This window comes from Oncorhynchus mykiss, chromosome 27 (genome assembly GCF_013265735.2).
Source record: "Oncorhynchus mykiss isolate Arlee chromosome 27, USDA_OmykA_1.1, whole genome shotgun sequence".
NCBI lineage: Eukaryota > Metazoa > Chordata > Actinopteri > Salmoniformes > Salmonidae > Oncorhynchus > Oncorhynchus mykiss.
In genome coordinates this window covers 13,243,753-13,262,106 of record NC_048591.1, presented here as the reverse complement: position 1 = coordinate 13,262,106, position 18,354 = coordinate 13,243,753, and the positions used below count along the sequence as shown (strand labels likewise).

The 18,354-nt window shown below is 44.0% G+C and overlaps 1 protein-coding gene across 1 annotated transcript in view; it reads right to left on the bottom strand.

The window, feature by feature from the left end:
• LOC110507593 (hypoxia-inducible factor 1-alpha-like) overlaps positions 1-18,354 on the bottom strand; it is a 30,907-nt gene that overhangs the window by 2,331 nt on the left and 10,222 nt on the right. The window contains exons 3-12 of the mRNA XM_036964854.1: positions 15,798-15,952; positions 12,467-12,551; positions 12,184-12,299; positions 9,875-10,062; positions 6,331-6,437; positions 2,937-3,084; positions 2,601-2,806; positions 2,170-2,306; positions 1,977-2,069; positions 1,652-1,782 (exon numbers count right to left, since the gene is read on the bottom strand). Of these exons, the coding sequence (XP_036820749.1) occupies positions 1,652-1,782; positions 1,977-2,069; positions 2,170-2,306; positions 2,601-2,806; positions 2,937-3,084; positions 6,331-6,437; positions 9,875-10,062; positions 12,184-12,299; positions 12,467-12,551; positions 15,798-15,952 (1,366 nt within the window). The remainder of the gene's footprint in view (positions 1-1,651; positions 1,783-1,976; positions 2,070-2,169; positions 2,307-2,600; positions 2,807-2,936; positions 3,085-6,330; positions 6,438-9,874; positions 10,063-12,183; positions 12,300-12,466; positions 12,552-15,797; positions 15,953-18,354) is intronic.

The window sequence follows — 18,354 nt, the reverse complement described above, 5'->3', positions numbered from 1 at the left end:
ACCGTCTGCCACTCCAAAACACCCACCGTCAGCCACTCCAAAACACCCACCGTCAGCCACTCCAAAACACCCACCGTCAGCCACTCCAAAACACCCACCGTCAGCCACTCCAAAACACCCACCGTCAGCCACTCCAAAACACCCACCGTCAGCCACTCCAAAACACCCACCGTCTGCCACTCCAAAACATCCAAACACCACCGTCTGTCACTCCAAAACATCCAAACACCACCGTCTGTCACTCCAAAACACCCACCGTCTGTCACTCCAAAACATCCAAACACCACCGTCTGCCACTCCAAAACACCCACCGTCTGCCACTCCAAAACACCCACCGTCTGCCACTCCAAAACACCCACCGTCTGCCACTCCAAAACACCCACCGTCTGCCACTCCAAAACACCCACCGTCTGTCACTCCAAAACACCCACCGTCTGTCACTCCAAAACACCCACCGTCTGTCACTCCAAAACATCCAAACACCACCGTCTGCCACTCCAAAACACCCACCGTCTGCCACTCCAAAACACCCACCGTCTGCCACTCCAAAACACCCACCGTCTGCCACTCCAAAACACCCACCGTCTGCCACTCCAAAACACCCACCGTCTGCCACTCCAAAACACCCACCGTCAGCCACTCCAAAACACCCACCGTCAGCCACTCCAAAACACCCACCGTCAGCCACTCCAAAACACCCACCGTCAGCCACTCCAAAACACCCACCGTCAGCCACTCCAAAACACCCACCGTCTGCCACTCCAAAACATCCAAACACCACCGTCTGTCACTCCAAAACATCCAAACACCACCGTCTGTCACTCCAAAACACCCACCGTCTGTCACTCCAAAACATCCAAACACCACCGTCTGCCACTCCAAAACACCCACCGTCTGCCACTCCAAAACACCCACCGTCTGCCACTCCAAAACACCCACCGTCTGCCACTCCAAAACACCCACCGTCTGCCACTCCAAAACACCCACCGTCTGTCACTCCAAAACACCCACCGTCTGTCACTCCAAAACACCCACCGTCTGTCACTCCAAAACACCCACCGTCTGTCACTCCAAAACACCCACCGTCTGTCACTCCAAAACACCCACCGTCTGTCACTCCAAAACACCCACCGTCTGTCACTCCAAAACACCCACCGTCTGTCACTCCAAAACACCCACCGTCTGTCACTCCAAAACATCCAAACACCACCGTCTGTCACTCCAAAACACCCACCGTCTGTCACTCCAAAACATCCAAACACCACCATCTGTCACTCCAAAACATCCAAACACCACCGTCTGTCACTCCAAAACACCCACCGTCTGTCACTCCAAAACATCCAAACACCACCATCTGTCACTCCAAAACATCCAAACACCACTGTCACTCCAAAACATCCAACACCACTGTCACTCCAAAACAGCCAACACCACTGTCACTCCAAAACAGCCAACACCACTGTCACTCCAAAACAGCCCACACCACTAACACCACTGTCACTCCAAAACTACTAACACCACTGTCACTCCAAAACATCACTGTCACTCCAAAACATCCAAACACCACTGTCACTAAATCCAACCGGTCGGCTTGTCTCTCTCACTGGTGTGACCCAGACAGCAGTGGGTCAGTAGAGTAGATGATGGTTACCGTTTCCTGGTAGCAGTGGGGGGCTCTGGGGAGGGGCTGTCAGGGGTCTCAGGGACCTGGACGCTGAGCAGGAAATCATCATCCATGGAGATATACGGAGCCAGCATGTCCAGATCAACCACTTCCATGTCCTACCAGCACAGGAGACAGACTGCTCAATCCCAGGTATAGGCTCCCTCTTACTAATGTCCCTCTCTCAAAATAGTTTGAGGTATTGAAGAAATAGGAAAGCACTAGAAATCCAGCTCTGTTGTGTGTGGTCTAGCTAGGTAATTGTGTGGCGACCATGCACATCATTATGTGTTCAGCTGTATACTGCATGTACCTCAGGCTGGTTTCTCTTCTGCACGCTCTCATCTGGACAGACCGCAAACAACTTCGCCACCTCGTCCTCTATTGGCAGCTCCTCAATGGGGATCTGAAGAGGACAGATATATAGTGGACTCCTCATCAGTGAGAACACTAGACTCTAGATACTGTATCTTTACTGACATTTAAGAATCAACTAAAGTTCTTACCAGCGCTGGTGCTGATGAGGTGAGCTTGCTGAATATGGGTGAGAGGAGCTTCCACAGCTCAGGGGTGCACAGTTCCTGAGGGAAATCTGGGGCGGAGTCAGAGCTTGATGGAAGACTGAACGACGGCTCCGCAAAGTCTGCAGAAACACATGTCAAGGCACAAACATAAAAAGCCCTGTGAGCACTAATGACAGTGAATTAATTTGTAGTAAGTCAGCCTCGTCTGAGCCAGAATGGCCCATAGGGCAGGAGGCTGCTTCTGTAGCATGAGGCAGCTTGATCTACTAGTACACGAGTCTGTCGTAGGACCTCAGGCCACAGAATCTTTTGGTATTCCACCGGGGAACAAACTCCCAAACTTTCAATCTCAGGGGAGACACTAACCACACGTTAGTATAGTACTAAGGTGTGAATTCAAGTTTGAGGATGACCTGTGAGGGGTACGATGGGGTCTCCTGAGACAGGGGCCAGTTGGAGGAGGTCCTCTGGGTTCTCCTTCAGCTGGAGGGAGAGCTCTGCACTGCTGCTGTTGTCACTGTCACACACGGTCTCCTCGGAGGCCTCAGAGACAGGATCACTCTTCAGCCCACAGCCAGTCTGCTCTACTGAGAACACCACATCCGCCTGCTCCACCACACTGAGAGAAAGACACAAAGACAGACAGACAGTGACAGATGATAAGTATGGAGAAGATGTACAGTAGGGAGAATGGAAAGGGATTAACATATGTGTCATGAAAAAGGAGATGAGAGGAGGTGGGGCATTACCTGAGGATAAAGTTAAGACAGACCACAGCCTCTGGTTGAGAGGTCTTGTTGTTGTAGATGACTGTAGCCTGCGTCTCTGCCCACACGAAGCCCCCACTCTTAGCCAGGAAACGGTATAGACTGGTGCACACCTGGCCTTTGGACAGAACTGGGATGGGGGAGGGGCAGTGGGTAGGACAGGTCAGTGGTTGACAATTAGAAATGTACACATATAAATGTACACAGATAAAACATGTGTATATACCCACCGGCACACACGCACACTTCAAGTTGACCACTTCACTGTAGCACTCCTAATAGCTAGTAAAGGCATGCCCCGCCCACCTCAGGATTCTCCTTTCCAGCCATTACTTCCCTGTTTTTTTGTGTGGTGTAAAATGAATGTCAAATAATTGTTGTTGGGTCGATTTGTTTAAAAAGAAAATCAATGCCCATTCCTTGCTTGTACAATGCAAATTTTCCTGTAGATTTTATGTTTGCGCTAATGTCTGTCATAACCGCTCAAACACATGCTGGTTCCCTTCAAAATGTCAACAGCGATATGAAGATTTTGATCGGCATCTTTTACAACGCCGACACGTGGATGGGGATTAAAATGCACAAAGACGATATTTATACCACAAGACAGAGGAGAAAGCGATCTTTGTACAGGTGAGTGTTCCTTTATGGGCCATTAAAAAAAGTTATAATTAAATAATTTGAAATGTTCACAAAGTAACTCACCAAATCTCCTAAATACGGGTTTCGATCTTCCACACAATGTAAACTATTTGAGCGTTGGTCAATTATAGAGCACAGCATTTGTATTATAAAACTGGGGGTTATAATTTTCTTAAAAAGATCGTCACCACTTAATATTGAATATACAAGAGGATTTGACAAAAAAACAACCATGAATGAGTGGAATCTACGGTGAAAGCTTTAGGTTGTCACAAAATAACATTATATGTCAAAGATGAAACCTGAATTCCCACCAAAACTGATGAATTACATACGTGTCTGTTATTATACAATTGTTTCTGATATAATTTCAGTCAATATTTGATGGATATATATTTTTTTTTTAAATAAAAAAGCGTTGAGTATCTCGCTCCACTACGCAGCTGTTACATTTATCAGAACTCTGTGATGATTGTTGCTACTCAAAGCCTCAGTGGTCTGATGATAGACTATGGATGTTTCTCTAAATGCATACTACCATGCCGGTCTAAATCAAAGTATGCGAAACGGAGTACAGAGGGCACTTCTCGAATGCGTACTCCCGTTTGAATGTATTTTGAAGCATGCGTCGATACAAGCTTCAACGGAAAGTATGCACAGATATATGAAGCAACCACGTAAAAGAAATACGCACATTTCTTGAAAATCAATGGCAGCCATTCTTTGAGCTGAAGCGAGAGAAAAATAAACTCAGACTTTGGAATTAAATGTTGCCCATTCACATCTCATATGTTGTCAGAATACAATATTCTATCTTGATGCATTAATAAATACATGCTGTGTTAATTTTGAGATGTTACCCTGCCTACAATACCCACAGTATTGTGCGTAGATTGCGAGCCCAGAGTAACAACAGCGTTATTGCATTTTGGTACACCAGAAGTTCAATTAATTTCCAATGGAATGCTACGTTTGCCTTGCAGCGTTGCGTTGCAGAGGCAGTTGCAGTGCGTTCTGTGTGGTGCATCCATTGTATTTATCGAACGTAAGCGTCAAACTGTCTGGTAGACGGCTTGGCAGAAATGGTAGCAGAAGGCGAATGTTGAACTTTTGTTGGACACATATCCAGATGATGCTGCTTACTATTTCGCGTAATAAAACTATCGGTTTGATCAAAGCGTAAGTCAGTAGGTCTAACTGGCTAGCTAACAATTATTTGTGGCCAACTACCCACGAAGAATTGACCTTGCAAAACAGTTTTAGGTCATTTTTGCCTGTTTAACTAGCTGGCTAGTTAGATTATAATGATTCACATTTATTAAACCTTTATTTACTAGGCAAGTCAGTATAGCTAGCTGATAATTATGAAGTACAATGTTTGCTTTGTGTATATCTTGTTTGGTCTCCATTGTTGCCATTACCCTGGCTGGAAGAAGGTTCAGGGAATGGGGAGGTATAGTGTGAGGTAATACAGTAAGGGGGAGTGCGAGTGCTTCTTAAATGTAATGTTTGTGTTCTCCACACTCTCATCCTCACAAGAACATGCTCAAGAGAACGTCCTGGGAGAATGCACTCAGAGCATGAGATTGTGGAGCATGGTAGTATGCATATTGAGAAACACCCCTATGCATTCGAGCAGAGCCTAGCAGTAGCTCTGATGTCTTTGTCCATGGCTCTGTTCACACTGACCAGTCTGCTTCCCACATGCACCCAGGAGGAAAGGCTGAACAGTAGCATATCAAGTCTGCCCGACAACAGCTGTCACAACAACACTTCGTCCCCAGTACTCACAGTGTCAAGTTACTTACGCATCACTCACAGGCATAACACGTTACAGTGTTACACATACTCTCATAGTACTGTCATTTGTCACATGATAAAGTTACAAAGGAGACTAGGGCTGCAGTCCAAACACGTTATTTTGACCCCCCTCAGCCCTCGTGCTAGTCACTTTCCCTTGGAGGAAATCCCAGTCTAAACTGGATGCAGTTTGATTGACAGCGTCATGGCATTTTGGTACACCAGAAGTATATTCATTTCCTTGCAGCACTGCGTTGCAGAGACAGTTGCATTACGTTCTGTGTGGTGCAGATGTTGGATTTATTGAACGTAAGCGTCAAACTGTCTGGTAGACGGCTTGACAAATGGTAGCAGAAGGTGAATGTTGAACATTTGTTGCACACATATCCAGATGATGCTGCTTACTATTTCGCACAATAACACTATCGGTGTGATCAAGATGTAACATTGCCCCCTCAGCACTTGATTTTGCTCAAGGGAGCGAGTGAAGAACTAATCACTTGTGGTGTTTGATATGACCCACAATTCAATGCAAACTGTAGTCACGTCATACTTCGGTGGCCGTAAAGTGTCACATTTAATCAAAACTGCTGCATTTTTCGGCATGTCAGACAAAATTATGAAGCTAGCTTGCATTAAAAAATATTATATATGTATATATACAGATTACAATGATTTTATCATTGGCAAATTGCTTAGTGTCATAATGAGGACCCTATAAAAAGTAGCTAGCTTCATAAACATGTTTGGGAATTCTGAAATGTATTGGAATAAATGACCAAACTATAAAACTAGCTAGCCATGTAAATGTGACACTTTACGTTTAGGGCCGAGGGCTGTCTACTTTGAATTTGGACTGCGGTCTAGTTCAGTGAAACCAATGTTTTAGCATGGGCCCTTCCATCTACAATCCACACTGCTCTCAGAGACTCACGGATGTGCAGGCTCTTGGTCACATGATCTGAGTCCAGGGCATGATGGAATTTGTAGGCAGATTTGCCAATCAGATCTTCTGGCTCGTATCCTACTAGCTCTGACACCCTGGCAAGACAGTGGAGACAGAAGGAGGTGTCAGGAGTGAGAGGTCAGCTTGGAGTCAACAACCAGAGATGATGTAGTATGGTAGTATTGCAAGAGGGAATGGTATAACATGGTATCTTAATCTGCTGGGGTAAATTAGTTATGAGTTATTGTAATTCTATGAGCCCCGCTGAGAGCGGGCAACAATGGTTATAAACTTTCCCGCGGTATGGGGATGACCATCTCCAGCTGTCTGTGTGTAGTGGGAAATGATTTTATTAAATGATTTCCTGTATTTTATTTGTTAATGATATGTTATAAATATAATTGTATATGTGGAGAGACCCCGAGGGATACATTCCCCTAGGAGGTGAAACTGGAATTAGCCATGCTAATATAATGTTTATTTTATTTTAAATTTCACCTTTATTTATTAACCAGGTAGACTAGTTGAGAACAAGTTCTCATTTGCAACTGCGACCTGGCCAAGATAAAGCATAGCAATTTGACACATACAACAACACAGCGTTACCCATGGAATAAACAAAACAGTCAATAATGCAGTAGAACAAAAGAAAACAAAAAGTCTATATACAGTGAGTGCAAATAAGGTAAGATAAGGGAGTTAAGGCAATACATAGGCCATGGTGGTGAAGTAATTACAATATAGCAATTACACACTGGAATGGTAGATGTGCAGAAGATGAATGTGCAAGTAGAGATACTGGGATGCAAAGGAGCAAGATAAATAAATAAATAAATAAATAAATAAATAAATAAATACTGTATGCGGATGAGGTAGGTAGATAGATGGGCTGTTTACAGATGGGCTATGTAACAGGTGCAGTGATCCGTGAGCTGCTCTGACAGCTGGTGCTTAAAGCTAGTGAGGGAGATACGAGTCTCCAGCTTCAGAGATTTTTGCAGTTCGTTCCAGTCATTGGCAGCAGAGAACTGGAAGGAAAGATGACCAAAGGAGGAATTGGCTTTGGGGTGACCAGTGAGATATACCTGCTGGAGCACGTGCTACGAGTGGGTGCTGCTATGTTAATGACATGTTTGGTTAAGTAGTTTTCTGTTAGTCTATAATTATCCGTTTTAACTGACTACTGATATCTTTTAACTTCTTAAAAACAGACCTTTGACCTGTTTAAGTGCCGATGGTATACTTTCTGGTAATCTGTGCCGACGGTGGCTAAGGCCACTGATTTAGCTGCAGTCTGAGAATATTTAATGACCTTGTTGACAGAACAGTTGTCTGCTGATAGTGGATGAAGGGCCTTATCCGAGGAGTCCAGGCAGACTTTTTCTATGTTGGAGGTTGTCTCCCTGTTGCAACATATGAAATATAATTGATTTATGATTGATATATCGGCAACTGCTCCTCTTTTATTCAGGGGTTGGGAACCAAAATCATTTCCCAATCATTCTGTTCTGAACTCCTATAATATAATAAAGTTCTGAACCGGGTCAAATCCACCCAAAAGTAATGGTTTATTTAGTTCCTTTTCGTAATTTTTTTAACTTGTGAAATCAACATTATTTTACATTCAGCTCATTCATTTACTCCACCAATTAGCGTAGATAGAGAAGCTTGCTACGGAACAGGTGAGCAAGTAGTTTACATGTGGTTTGATTGGGCATACAAGTGCAGGTGCGACTGAAATTTCATGAGTGGTGAGAGAGCGAGAAAAAGGGGTGAACTTTTAGGGGGCTTGAAGTTCTGAACATCATGGCATGACTTGGAATGTGTTTAGGCTATTACTAGCATCAGCACTTCACTGAATTACATCATTATATACTAGATATTATGCATATATTTTAAACAAAAAATATTATTAAACGGTTCTCAAGATTTGAAAATAACGGTTCTGTTCCGGAACACTGGAGATTGAACACTTTCGTTGCCGGTTCTGTTTCCGTTCCTCTTTTACGTTTTTTGGTGCGGTTCCCTGAACCGGTTCCAACCCCAGCTTTTATTCACTTGACAATCCCCTTTACATTGCGTGTGTGTGTGTGTGTGTGTGTATCAGGGTTTCTGTTCGGAAAATGTGACAGAGGACATTTGACCGGCAACATTTTAATTGACCAGATATTTGAGAAATGTACCGGACCAATATGCACTAAGTGCGTAACCTGATTAGGGAGTCTACCCACGGTGCTCAGAGTGACAGAAACCACTTTTAGAATATGGTAACTCGTATTAACAGAACATGCAAGTCGAGGATGCAACGACGTGCGGTCCTTCTTACTGAATTCTGAATGCAATTAACGGGAAAACTTTTGTTGTGAAATTTGTTTTGAACAGTCATCCAACTCGGAATTCCAACACGGGCCTCTTGCTATAGCTCCGACTTTCAAACCTGAAGATCACAGATGTCATGATTTGACCTCGTATTTTCAGAGTTCCCAGGTGCAGCAGCACCTCTTGTGAGGTCTGACAGATTTTCCACTCAAAGGCTCTGTATCTGTATGCGGGTGATAAATAAGATACAACGAATATACTGTACCCCTACATAACAAATATACTGTACCCCTACATAACAAATATACTGTACACCTACATAAATACTGTACACCTACATAACGAATATACTGTACACCTACATAAATACTGTACCCCTACATAACGAATATACTGTACCCCTACATAAATACTGTACCCCTACATAAATACTGTACCCCTACATAAATACTGTACCCCTACATAACAAATATACTGTACCCCTACATAACAAATATACTGTACCCCTACATAACAAATATACTGTACCCCTACATAACAAATATACTGTACCCCTACATAACAAATATACTGTACCCCTACATAACAAATATACTGTACACCTACATAACAAATATACTGTACACACGCACCAATTAAATTTCACTAGATTATGCAAATTAACCTATAGACTGATATGCCCAGTCAAACGTATTTCCATCTGCAAAAAAATAAAATTAACTTGTTCGAACAAAAGCCTGCTATTACCGGCTAACGGGATGTGGGTGTGTGTGTGTGTGTGTGTACTAGCCTAAAAGTGAGCGTTCGGTCTGGTTTAATCATGGGTGTATTCTGTGATTCTGTTGCAAAAACGTTTTGCAAAACAAAACTTCACTCCAAACGCTGTTGAGTTGCATTTTGTTCTTAAACGGAAATTGCAGTTCAGTCGTGTCGCTCTTAAAAAATAAAAATTGCGTCTGGAAGAAGTTGGAAGCGACCCCAGGACTTCCCTCCACTATCAAGCAGGGTTTCCCAAACTCGGTCCTGCCCCCCCATTCATTTGTAGAAGGGCAGCTGGAGCCAAACACTTTTCGGATTGGAATGGCAACGCGTGGAAATCATAACATTTAAATCAACTACAACTTCCGTTTAAGAACCCAACATATTTTACATCACGTTGAAGAAATGTTTTGCAACAGAACCGGCACAAAAGTGTGTGTTCGCTCAGCCTCACCTGCCATCGCAGTGTGTGAAGCACAGGTCCATGCTGTGTCGAGTGAGGAACGTGCTCCGGTCCAAGGGGAACTCCACACTAGACGGATGGGGGATGGGCTCACACAGCACTGTCATGAAGCTGCCTGCAGGAGGTGATGAATCCTCGCCACTGCAGCACACACGCATGTGGCCTGTACAGTGCAGCACCTGGGGGCCACAGACTGCAGTAAGATAACAATGGCTATCCATATATACTTACAGGGCACATGAATGGGCATCAGGACCCATGTGAATGTTGTAGAGCAGGGATGGGGGACACAAACAAATCTGAACTCATCATAAGGGGCTGCAGTTGCTCATTTTATTTTGTGTGGGAATTGATACTTGATACCACGTGTAGCCCATCTCTGTTGTAGCGTCAACTCAGGGCAGACGGACTATGTTAAGCAACATTCACAGTGGGACTTGAAGCTAGACATGCCCTGTTAGAAGAAAGTGAAAACATTTAAAGGATTCTTCAATAGAAGAGTAAGGCTCCCATCCCAAATGGCACCCTATTCCCTATAAAGTGCACTACTTTAGACCAGAGCTCTGGCGCAGACCAACTAACTGAAAGATGGAGAGGTGCTGGATTGACAGTGTTAAATTGGGATGTGGCACCCTTGTAACATGGCCAAGAGTGAGAACACAGACTCACCCCAATAACACACCTCTACTGGAGTCCAGAGCGTAACTGGGTCAAGGCTTTTTGACCGTCATGGTCTCTGATGGACCCCTGCCCTGTGTGTCGGTGCACGTGTGTGTGTGTGTACACTTGTTTTCCTATCTTATCAGTACCCCAACGTCCTAACAACTCACCCATATGTCCTGACAAGGTAGGAAAACAACTTTTTTGAAAAGTCAGGACTTCTTTCATGTCCTGAATTTGTTCACATGCGATTTTAAGCTTAAGGGTTAGGTTTAGAGTTTGGGGGTTAAGGTTAGGTTTAGGGGTTAATGTTAGGGGTTAGGAAAAAAATATGATTTGCAATGGTCAAAAATGTTTACTCCACAAAAAGTCCAGAAATGTTAAGAAAATAAAGCTGTGTGTTATCGCCTGGATCAACCTCTCAGCCTTGGGTGAATTTTGACTCGTTCTATTGTCCAGCCTAACAGCAAGAATCTTGATCAAGGAGGGGACTAGTCTCTGCTGTAAATCTTGCAAGCTAGCAACTTAGCAAACCAAATGTATAGCTGGACAAAATTTAGCTAGCAAACAGTTGTGAGTTTCAAGTGTAACTTGATCACCTCTCTGTGGATGGATCGGCACGTCACAACGCTTCCATTTGCTCTGTGTGCTCTTTGCAAACCAATATACCACGTGACTGACTCAATAAGCTGCTTGGGGAACGACTTCATAATGAAACAGGCAAAATGAAGAACGCCATCTGCTTCATATATTAACCTAGTGCACAAGTTGACAGCAGGTACAGTGCATTCGGAAAGTATTAAGACCCCTTGACTTTGTTATGTTACAGCCTTATTTTAAAATGGATTAAATAAAAATCGTCATCAATCTATACCCCATGACAAAGCGAAAACAGATTTTTAGAAATGTTTACATAAATATTCAGACCCTTTGCATTGAGACTCAAAATTGAGCTCAGGTTCATCCTGTTTCCATTGATCATCCTTGAGATGTGTCTACAACTTGGAGTCCACCGGTGGTAAATACATTTGATTGGACATGTTTTGGAAAGGCACACACCTGTCTATATAAAGGTCTAACAGTTGACAGTGCATGTCAGAAAAACTCAAGCCATAAAGTCGAAGGAATTGTCCGTAGTTCTCCGAGACAGGATTATGTAGAGGCACAGATCTGGGGAAGGGTACCAAAAAATTACTGCAGCATTGAAGGTCCCCAAGAAAACAGTGGCCTCCATAATTCTGAAATCTAAGAAGTTTGGAACCACCAAGAATACCTAGAGCTGACCGCCCAGCCAAAACTGAGATATCGGGGGCGAAGGACCTTGGTCAGGGAGGTGACCAAGAACCTGATGGTCACTCTGACAGAGCTCCAGAGTTCCTGTGTGGAGATGGGAGAACCTTCCATAAGGACAACCATCTCTGCAGCACTCTACCAATCAGGCCTTTATGGTACAGTGGCCAGAGGGAAGCCACTCCTCAGTAAAAGGCACATGACAGCCCGCTTGGAGTTTGCCAAAAGGAACCTAAAGGACTCTCAGACCATGAGAAAAAAAAGATTCTCTGGTCTGATGAAACCAAGATTGAACTCTTTGGCCTGAATGCCAAGCGTCACATCTGGAGGATTCTTGGGGACAGACGTACCTTCCAGGTGGCAGACTTTATGTTGACAGTGCGCCCTCTACTAGTCAGAGTGCTCTTCATCCTAAGGAAGAAGTTAATCTCTGTGTGTTGCTGCACTGGTTTCTTCTTGGACACACCTGGATTGGAGAGATGGTAGAGTTGGAACCTATGTGAGCATGCATGATGAACATAGACACACACACGCACACACACACACACACACACACACATATGCATGCAGTCACTCACACACACTAGTACGTATGAATGCACACACAAACATACAAAGGGTGGTTTGTCTCACCTGGCCTAGGCGCCAGGAGTTCCCGTAGCTCCTCTTGGTCACATGGGTGGACAAAGTCATACACACTCTGACCCAGCAACTCCAGCTAAACAACATAATAACAATACAACCATGTCAATACAATACCACACAGGCCCCTTCCCATGAATTACAGATTCTGAAATGCTGCAGTGCAGGTTCTCTCAAAATACTAAGTCAGAGAATATCACACCAGGTGCTTTGTAGCTTGTATTTGCTAACTTCTACAAACAGGATGATGTCTGCATTTTCTTGGCAATCCAACCAGACTCTTAGATTTGTCCTGCGGGGTAATCTATGGGACCATTAACTTTTAGCTTCCACGTCACTATTGTGGGATGATTATTTGTAATGACTGTTGATTGTATTATTGCATGGCTACACGTCAATTTCTGATAAAAAAAGAAAATACAATTATAATATATAAAGTTAAGAAAAAAATATATATTTCTGTAGAATGAGGGTTCTCAGAGACGACAACCTATTCTGAAAGAAGAAAAGGAAGCACATATATGGAGCACATACACATACAGTGCCTTGCGAAAGTATTCGGCCCCCTTGAACTTTGCGACCTTTTGCCACATTTCAGGCTTCAAACATAAAGATATAAAACTGTATTTTTTGTGAAGAATCAACAACAAGTGGGACACAATCATGAAGTGGAACGACATTTATTGGATATTTCAAACTTTTTTAACAAATCAAAAACTGAAAAATTGGGCGTGCAAAATTATTCAGCCCCCTTAAGTTAATACTTTGTAGCGCCACCTTTTGCTGCGATTACAGCTGTAAGTCGCTTGGGGTATGTCTCTATCAGTTTTGCACATCGAGAGACTGACATTTTTTCCCATTCCTCCTTGCAAAACAGCTCGAGCTCAGTGAGGTTGGATGGAGAGCATTTGTGAACAGCAGTTTTCAGTTCTTTCCACAGATTCTCGATTGGATTCAGGTCTGGACTTTGACTTGGCCATTCTAACACCTGGATATGTTTATTTTTGAACCATTCCATTGTAGATTTTGCTTTATGTTTTGGATCATTGTCTTGTTGGAAGACAAATCTCCGTCCCAGTCTCAGGTCTTTTGCAGACTCCATCAGGTTTTCTTCCAGAATGGTCCTGTATTTGGCTCCATCCATCTTCCCATCAATTTTAACCATCTTCCCTGTCCCTGCTGAAGAAAAGCAGGCCCAAACCATGATGCTGCCACCACCATGTTTGACAGTGGGCATGGTGTGTTCATTGTGATGAGCTGTGTTGCTTTTACGCCAAACATAACGTTTTGCATTGTTGCCAAAAAGTTCAATTTTGGTTTCATCTGACCAGAGCACCTTCTTCCACATGTTTGGTGTGTCTCCCAGGTGGCTTGTGGCAAACTTTAAACAACACTTTTTATGGATATCTTTAAGAAATGGCTTTCTTGCCTCTCTTCCAGATTTGTGCAATATACGACTGATTGTTGTCCTATGGACAGAATCTCCCACCTCAGCTGTAGATCTCTGCAGTTCATCCAGAGTGATCATGGGCCTCTTGGCTGCATCTCTGATCAGTCTTCTCCTTGTATGAGCTGAAAGTTTAGAGGGACGGCAAGGTCTTGGTAGATTTGCAGTGGTCTGATACTCCTTCCATTTCAATATTATCGCTTGCACAGTGCTCCTTGGGATGTTTAAAGCTTGGGAAATATTTTTGTATCCAAATCCGGCTTTAAACTTCTTCACAACAGTATCTCGGACTTGCCTGGTGCGTTCCTTGTTCTTCATGATGCTCTCTGCGCTTTTGACGGACCTCTGAGACTATCACAGTGCAGGTGCATTTATACGGAGACTTGATTACACACATGTGGATTGCATTTACCATCATTAGTCATTTAGGTCAACATTGGATCATTCAGAGATCCTCACTGAACTTCTGGAGAGAGTTTGCTGCACTGAAAGTAAAGGGGCTGAATAATTTTGCACGCCCAATTTTTCAGTTTTTGATTTGTTAAAAAAGTTTGAAATATCCGATAAATGTCGTTCCACTTCATGATTGTGTCCCACTTGTTGTTGATTCTTCACAAAAAAATACAGTTTTATATCTTTATGTTTGAAGCCTGAAATGTGGCAAAAGGTCGCAAAGTTCAAGGGGGCCGAATACTTTCGCAAGGCACTGTATATCGTCTAGGAGCAACAACGGCTCAGCCATGAAGTGGTAGGCCACACACGCTCACAGAACGGGACCGTCGGGTGCTGAAGGTCGCAAAGTGTGAAAATCGTCTGTCCTTGTTTGCAACACTCACTACCAAGTTCCAAACTGCCTCTGCAGTTTGCAACGTCAGTACAAGAACTGTTCATCAGGAGATTCATGAAATGGGTTTCCTTGGCCAAGCAGCCACACACAAGCCTAAGATCACTATGCACAATGTCAAGCGTTGGCTGGAGTGGTGTAAAGCGTTCTCTGGAGTGATGAATCACGCTTCATCTGGCAGTCCCATGGACGAATCTGGGTTTGGCGGATGCTAGGAGAACGCTACCTGCCCGAAATGCAAAGTGCCAATTGTAAAGTTTGGTGGAGGAGGAATAATGGTCTGGGGCTGTTTTTCATGGTTCGGGCTTGGCCCCTTAGTTCCAGTGAAGGGACATTAACGCTACAGCATACAATGACATTCTAGATGATTCTGTGCTTCCAATTTTATGGCAACAGTTTGGGGATTTCCTGTTTCAGCATGAAAATGCCCTCGTGCACAAAGCGAGGTCCATACAGAAATGGTTTGCCGAGATTGGTCTGGAATAACTTAACTGGCCTACACAGAGCCCTGACCTCAACCCCATCAAACACCTTTGGGATGAATTGGAACGCTGATTGCGAGCCAGGCTTAATTGCCCAACATCAGTGCCCGACCTCACTAATGCTCTTGTGGCTGAGTGGAAGCAAGTCCTCGCAGCAATGTTCCAACATCTAGTGGAAAGTCTTCCCAGAAGAGTAGAGGCTGTTATAGCAAAGGGGCGACCAACTCCATATTAATGCCCTTGATTTTAGAATGAGATGTTCGACGAGCAGGAAGTGTATCATGTCTGCATTCTACTAAGTCTTTAACTGATTCATTCTACCTGAATCTCAATAGAACTTTGTGGATACAGCCTGATTGTAAACACATGGGAACAACACACAACAGCAGTGGAATTGTAAACGGCTATAGTACTACTATATGCCATTAGTAGATGCTTTTTATTCAAAAGAGATTTACAACAGTGAGTGCATTCATTTTCATATGGATCGTCCCAGTGGGAATCGAACCCATGACCCAGACGTTGCCAAGAACATAGGGCTGTATGTACCTGTGGGATGCCCAGGTGTTTGCTGACGCTGTCACCCAGGTAAATCATATCCCCCTCCTCGGTCATCACCAGGATGAAGCCTGCCAGCGCCCGGGGGTAGAACGCATCCACCGTGTCCTCGTCCCCATCTGTGACGCGGTCCTCACTCGTGTCCCCTGCAATGACATAAAACACACATTAGAAAACACACCCCATGTCATGTCAGAACCTGCTTGGCCTGGACTACCACCATCTTGGGAGTTGGTTACTACTTGGAAAGTAATAACGAAAGTAGGCCTGGCTCTCTCAACCAGAGTACAGGACATGGACACACAGTGGGGCAAAAAAGTATTTAGTCAGCCACCAATTGCAAGTTCTCCCACTTAAAAAGATGAGAGGCCTGTAATTTATATCATAGGTACACTTCAAATGACAGACAAAATAAATTTAAAAAATCCAGAAAATCACATTGTAGGATTTTTAATGAATTTGCAAATTATGGTGGAAAATAAGTATTTGGGTCAATAACAAAAGTTTCTCAATACTTTGTTATAGCCTTTGTTGGCAATGACAGAGGTCAAATGTTTTCTGTAAGTCTTCACAAGGTTTTCACACACCGTTGCTGGTATTTTGGCCCATTCCTCCATGCAGATCTCCTCTAGAGCAGTGATGTTTTGGGGCTGTTGCTGGGCAACACGGACTTTCAACTCCCTCCAAAGATGTTCTATGGGGTTGATATCTGGAGACTGGCTAGGCCACTCCAGGATCTTGAAATGCTTCTTACGAAGCCACTCCTTCGTTGCCCAGGCGGTGTGTTTGGAATCATTGTCATGCGGAAAGACACAGCCACTTTTCATCTTCAATGCCCTTGCTGATGGTAGGCTTTGTTACTTTCGTCCCAGCTCTCTGCAGGTCATTCACTAGGTCCCCCCCATGTGGTTCTGGGATTTATGCTCACCGTTCTTGTGATCATTTTAACCCCACGGGGTGAGATCTTGCATGGAGCCCCAGATCGAGGGAGATTATCAGTGGTCTTGTATGTCTTCCATTTCCTAATAATTGCTCCCACAGTTGATTTCTTCAAACCAAGCTGCTTACCTATTGCAGATTCAGTCTTCCCAGCCTGGTGCAGGTCTACAATTTTGTTTCTGGTGTCCTTTGACAGCTCTTTGGTCTTGGCCATAGTGGAGTTTGGAGTGTGACTGAGGTTGTGGACAGGTGTCTTTTATACTGATAAAAAGTTCAAACAGGTACCATTAATATTTTATTTATTTTTTTATTTTTTTATTTTTTTATTTCACCTTTATTTAACCAGGTAGGCTAGTTGAGAACAGGTTCTCATTTGCAACTGCGACCTGGCCAAGATAAGGCATAGCAGTGTGAACAGACAACACAGAGTTACACATGGAGTAAACAATTAACAAGTCAATAACACAGTAGAAAAAAGGAAAGTCTATATATACATTGTGTGCAAAAGGCATGAGAAGGTAGGCAAATAATTACAATTATGCAGATTAACACTGGAGTGATAAATGATCAGAAGGTTATGTACAGGTAGAGATATTGGTGTGCAAAAGAGCAGAAAAATAAATAAATAAAAACAGTATGGGGATGAGGTAGGTGAAAATGGGTGGGCTATTTACCAATAGACTATGTACAGCTGCAGCGATCGGTTAGCTGCTCAGATAGCAGATGTTTGAAGTTGGTGAGGGAGATAAGTCTCCAACTTCAGCGATTTTTGCAATTCGTTCCAATCACAGGCAGCAGAGAACTGGAACGAAAGGCGGCCAAATGAGGTGTTGGCTTTAGGGATGATCAGTGAGATACACCTGCTGGAGCGCGTGCTACGGATGGGTGTTGCCATCGTAACCAGTGAACTGAGATAAGGCGGAGCTTTACCTAGCATGGACTTGTAGATGACCTGGAGCCAGTGGGTCTGGCGACGAATATGTAGCGAGGGCCAGCCGACTAGAGCATACAAGTCGCAGTGGTGGGTGGTATAAGGTGCTTTAGTGACAAAACGGATGGCACTGTGATAAACTGCATCCAGTTTGCTGAGTAGAGTGTTGGAAGCAATTTTGTAGATGACATCGCCGAAGTCGAGGATCGGTAGGATAGTCAGTTTTACTAGGGTAAGTTTGGCGGCGTGAGTGAAGGAGGCTTTGTTGCGGAATAGAAAGCCGACTCTTGATTTGATTTTCGATTGGAGATGTTTGATATGGGTCTGGAAGGAGAGTTTAGAGTCTAGCCAGACACCTAGGTACTTATAGATGTCCACATATTCAAGGTCGGAACCATCCAGGGTGGTGATGCTGGTCAGGCGTGCGGGTGCAGGCAGCGAACGGTTGAAAAGCATGCATTTGGTTTTACTAGCGTTTAAGAGCAGTTGGAGGCCACGGAAGGAGTGCTGTATGGCATTGAAGCTCGTTTGGAGGTTAGATAGCACAGTGTCCAAGGACGGGCCGGAAGTATATAGAATGGTGTCGTCTGCGTAGAGGTGGATCAGGGAATCGCCCGCAGCATGAGAAACATCATTGATATATACAGAGAAAAGAGTCAGCCCGAGAATTGAACCCTG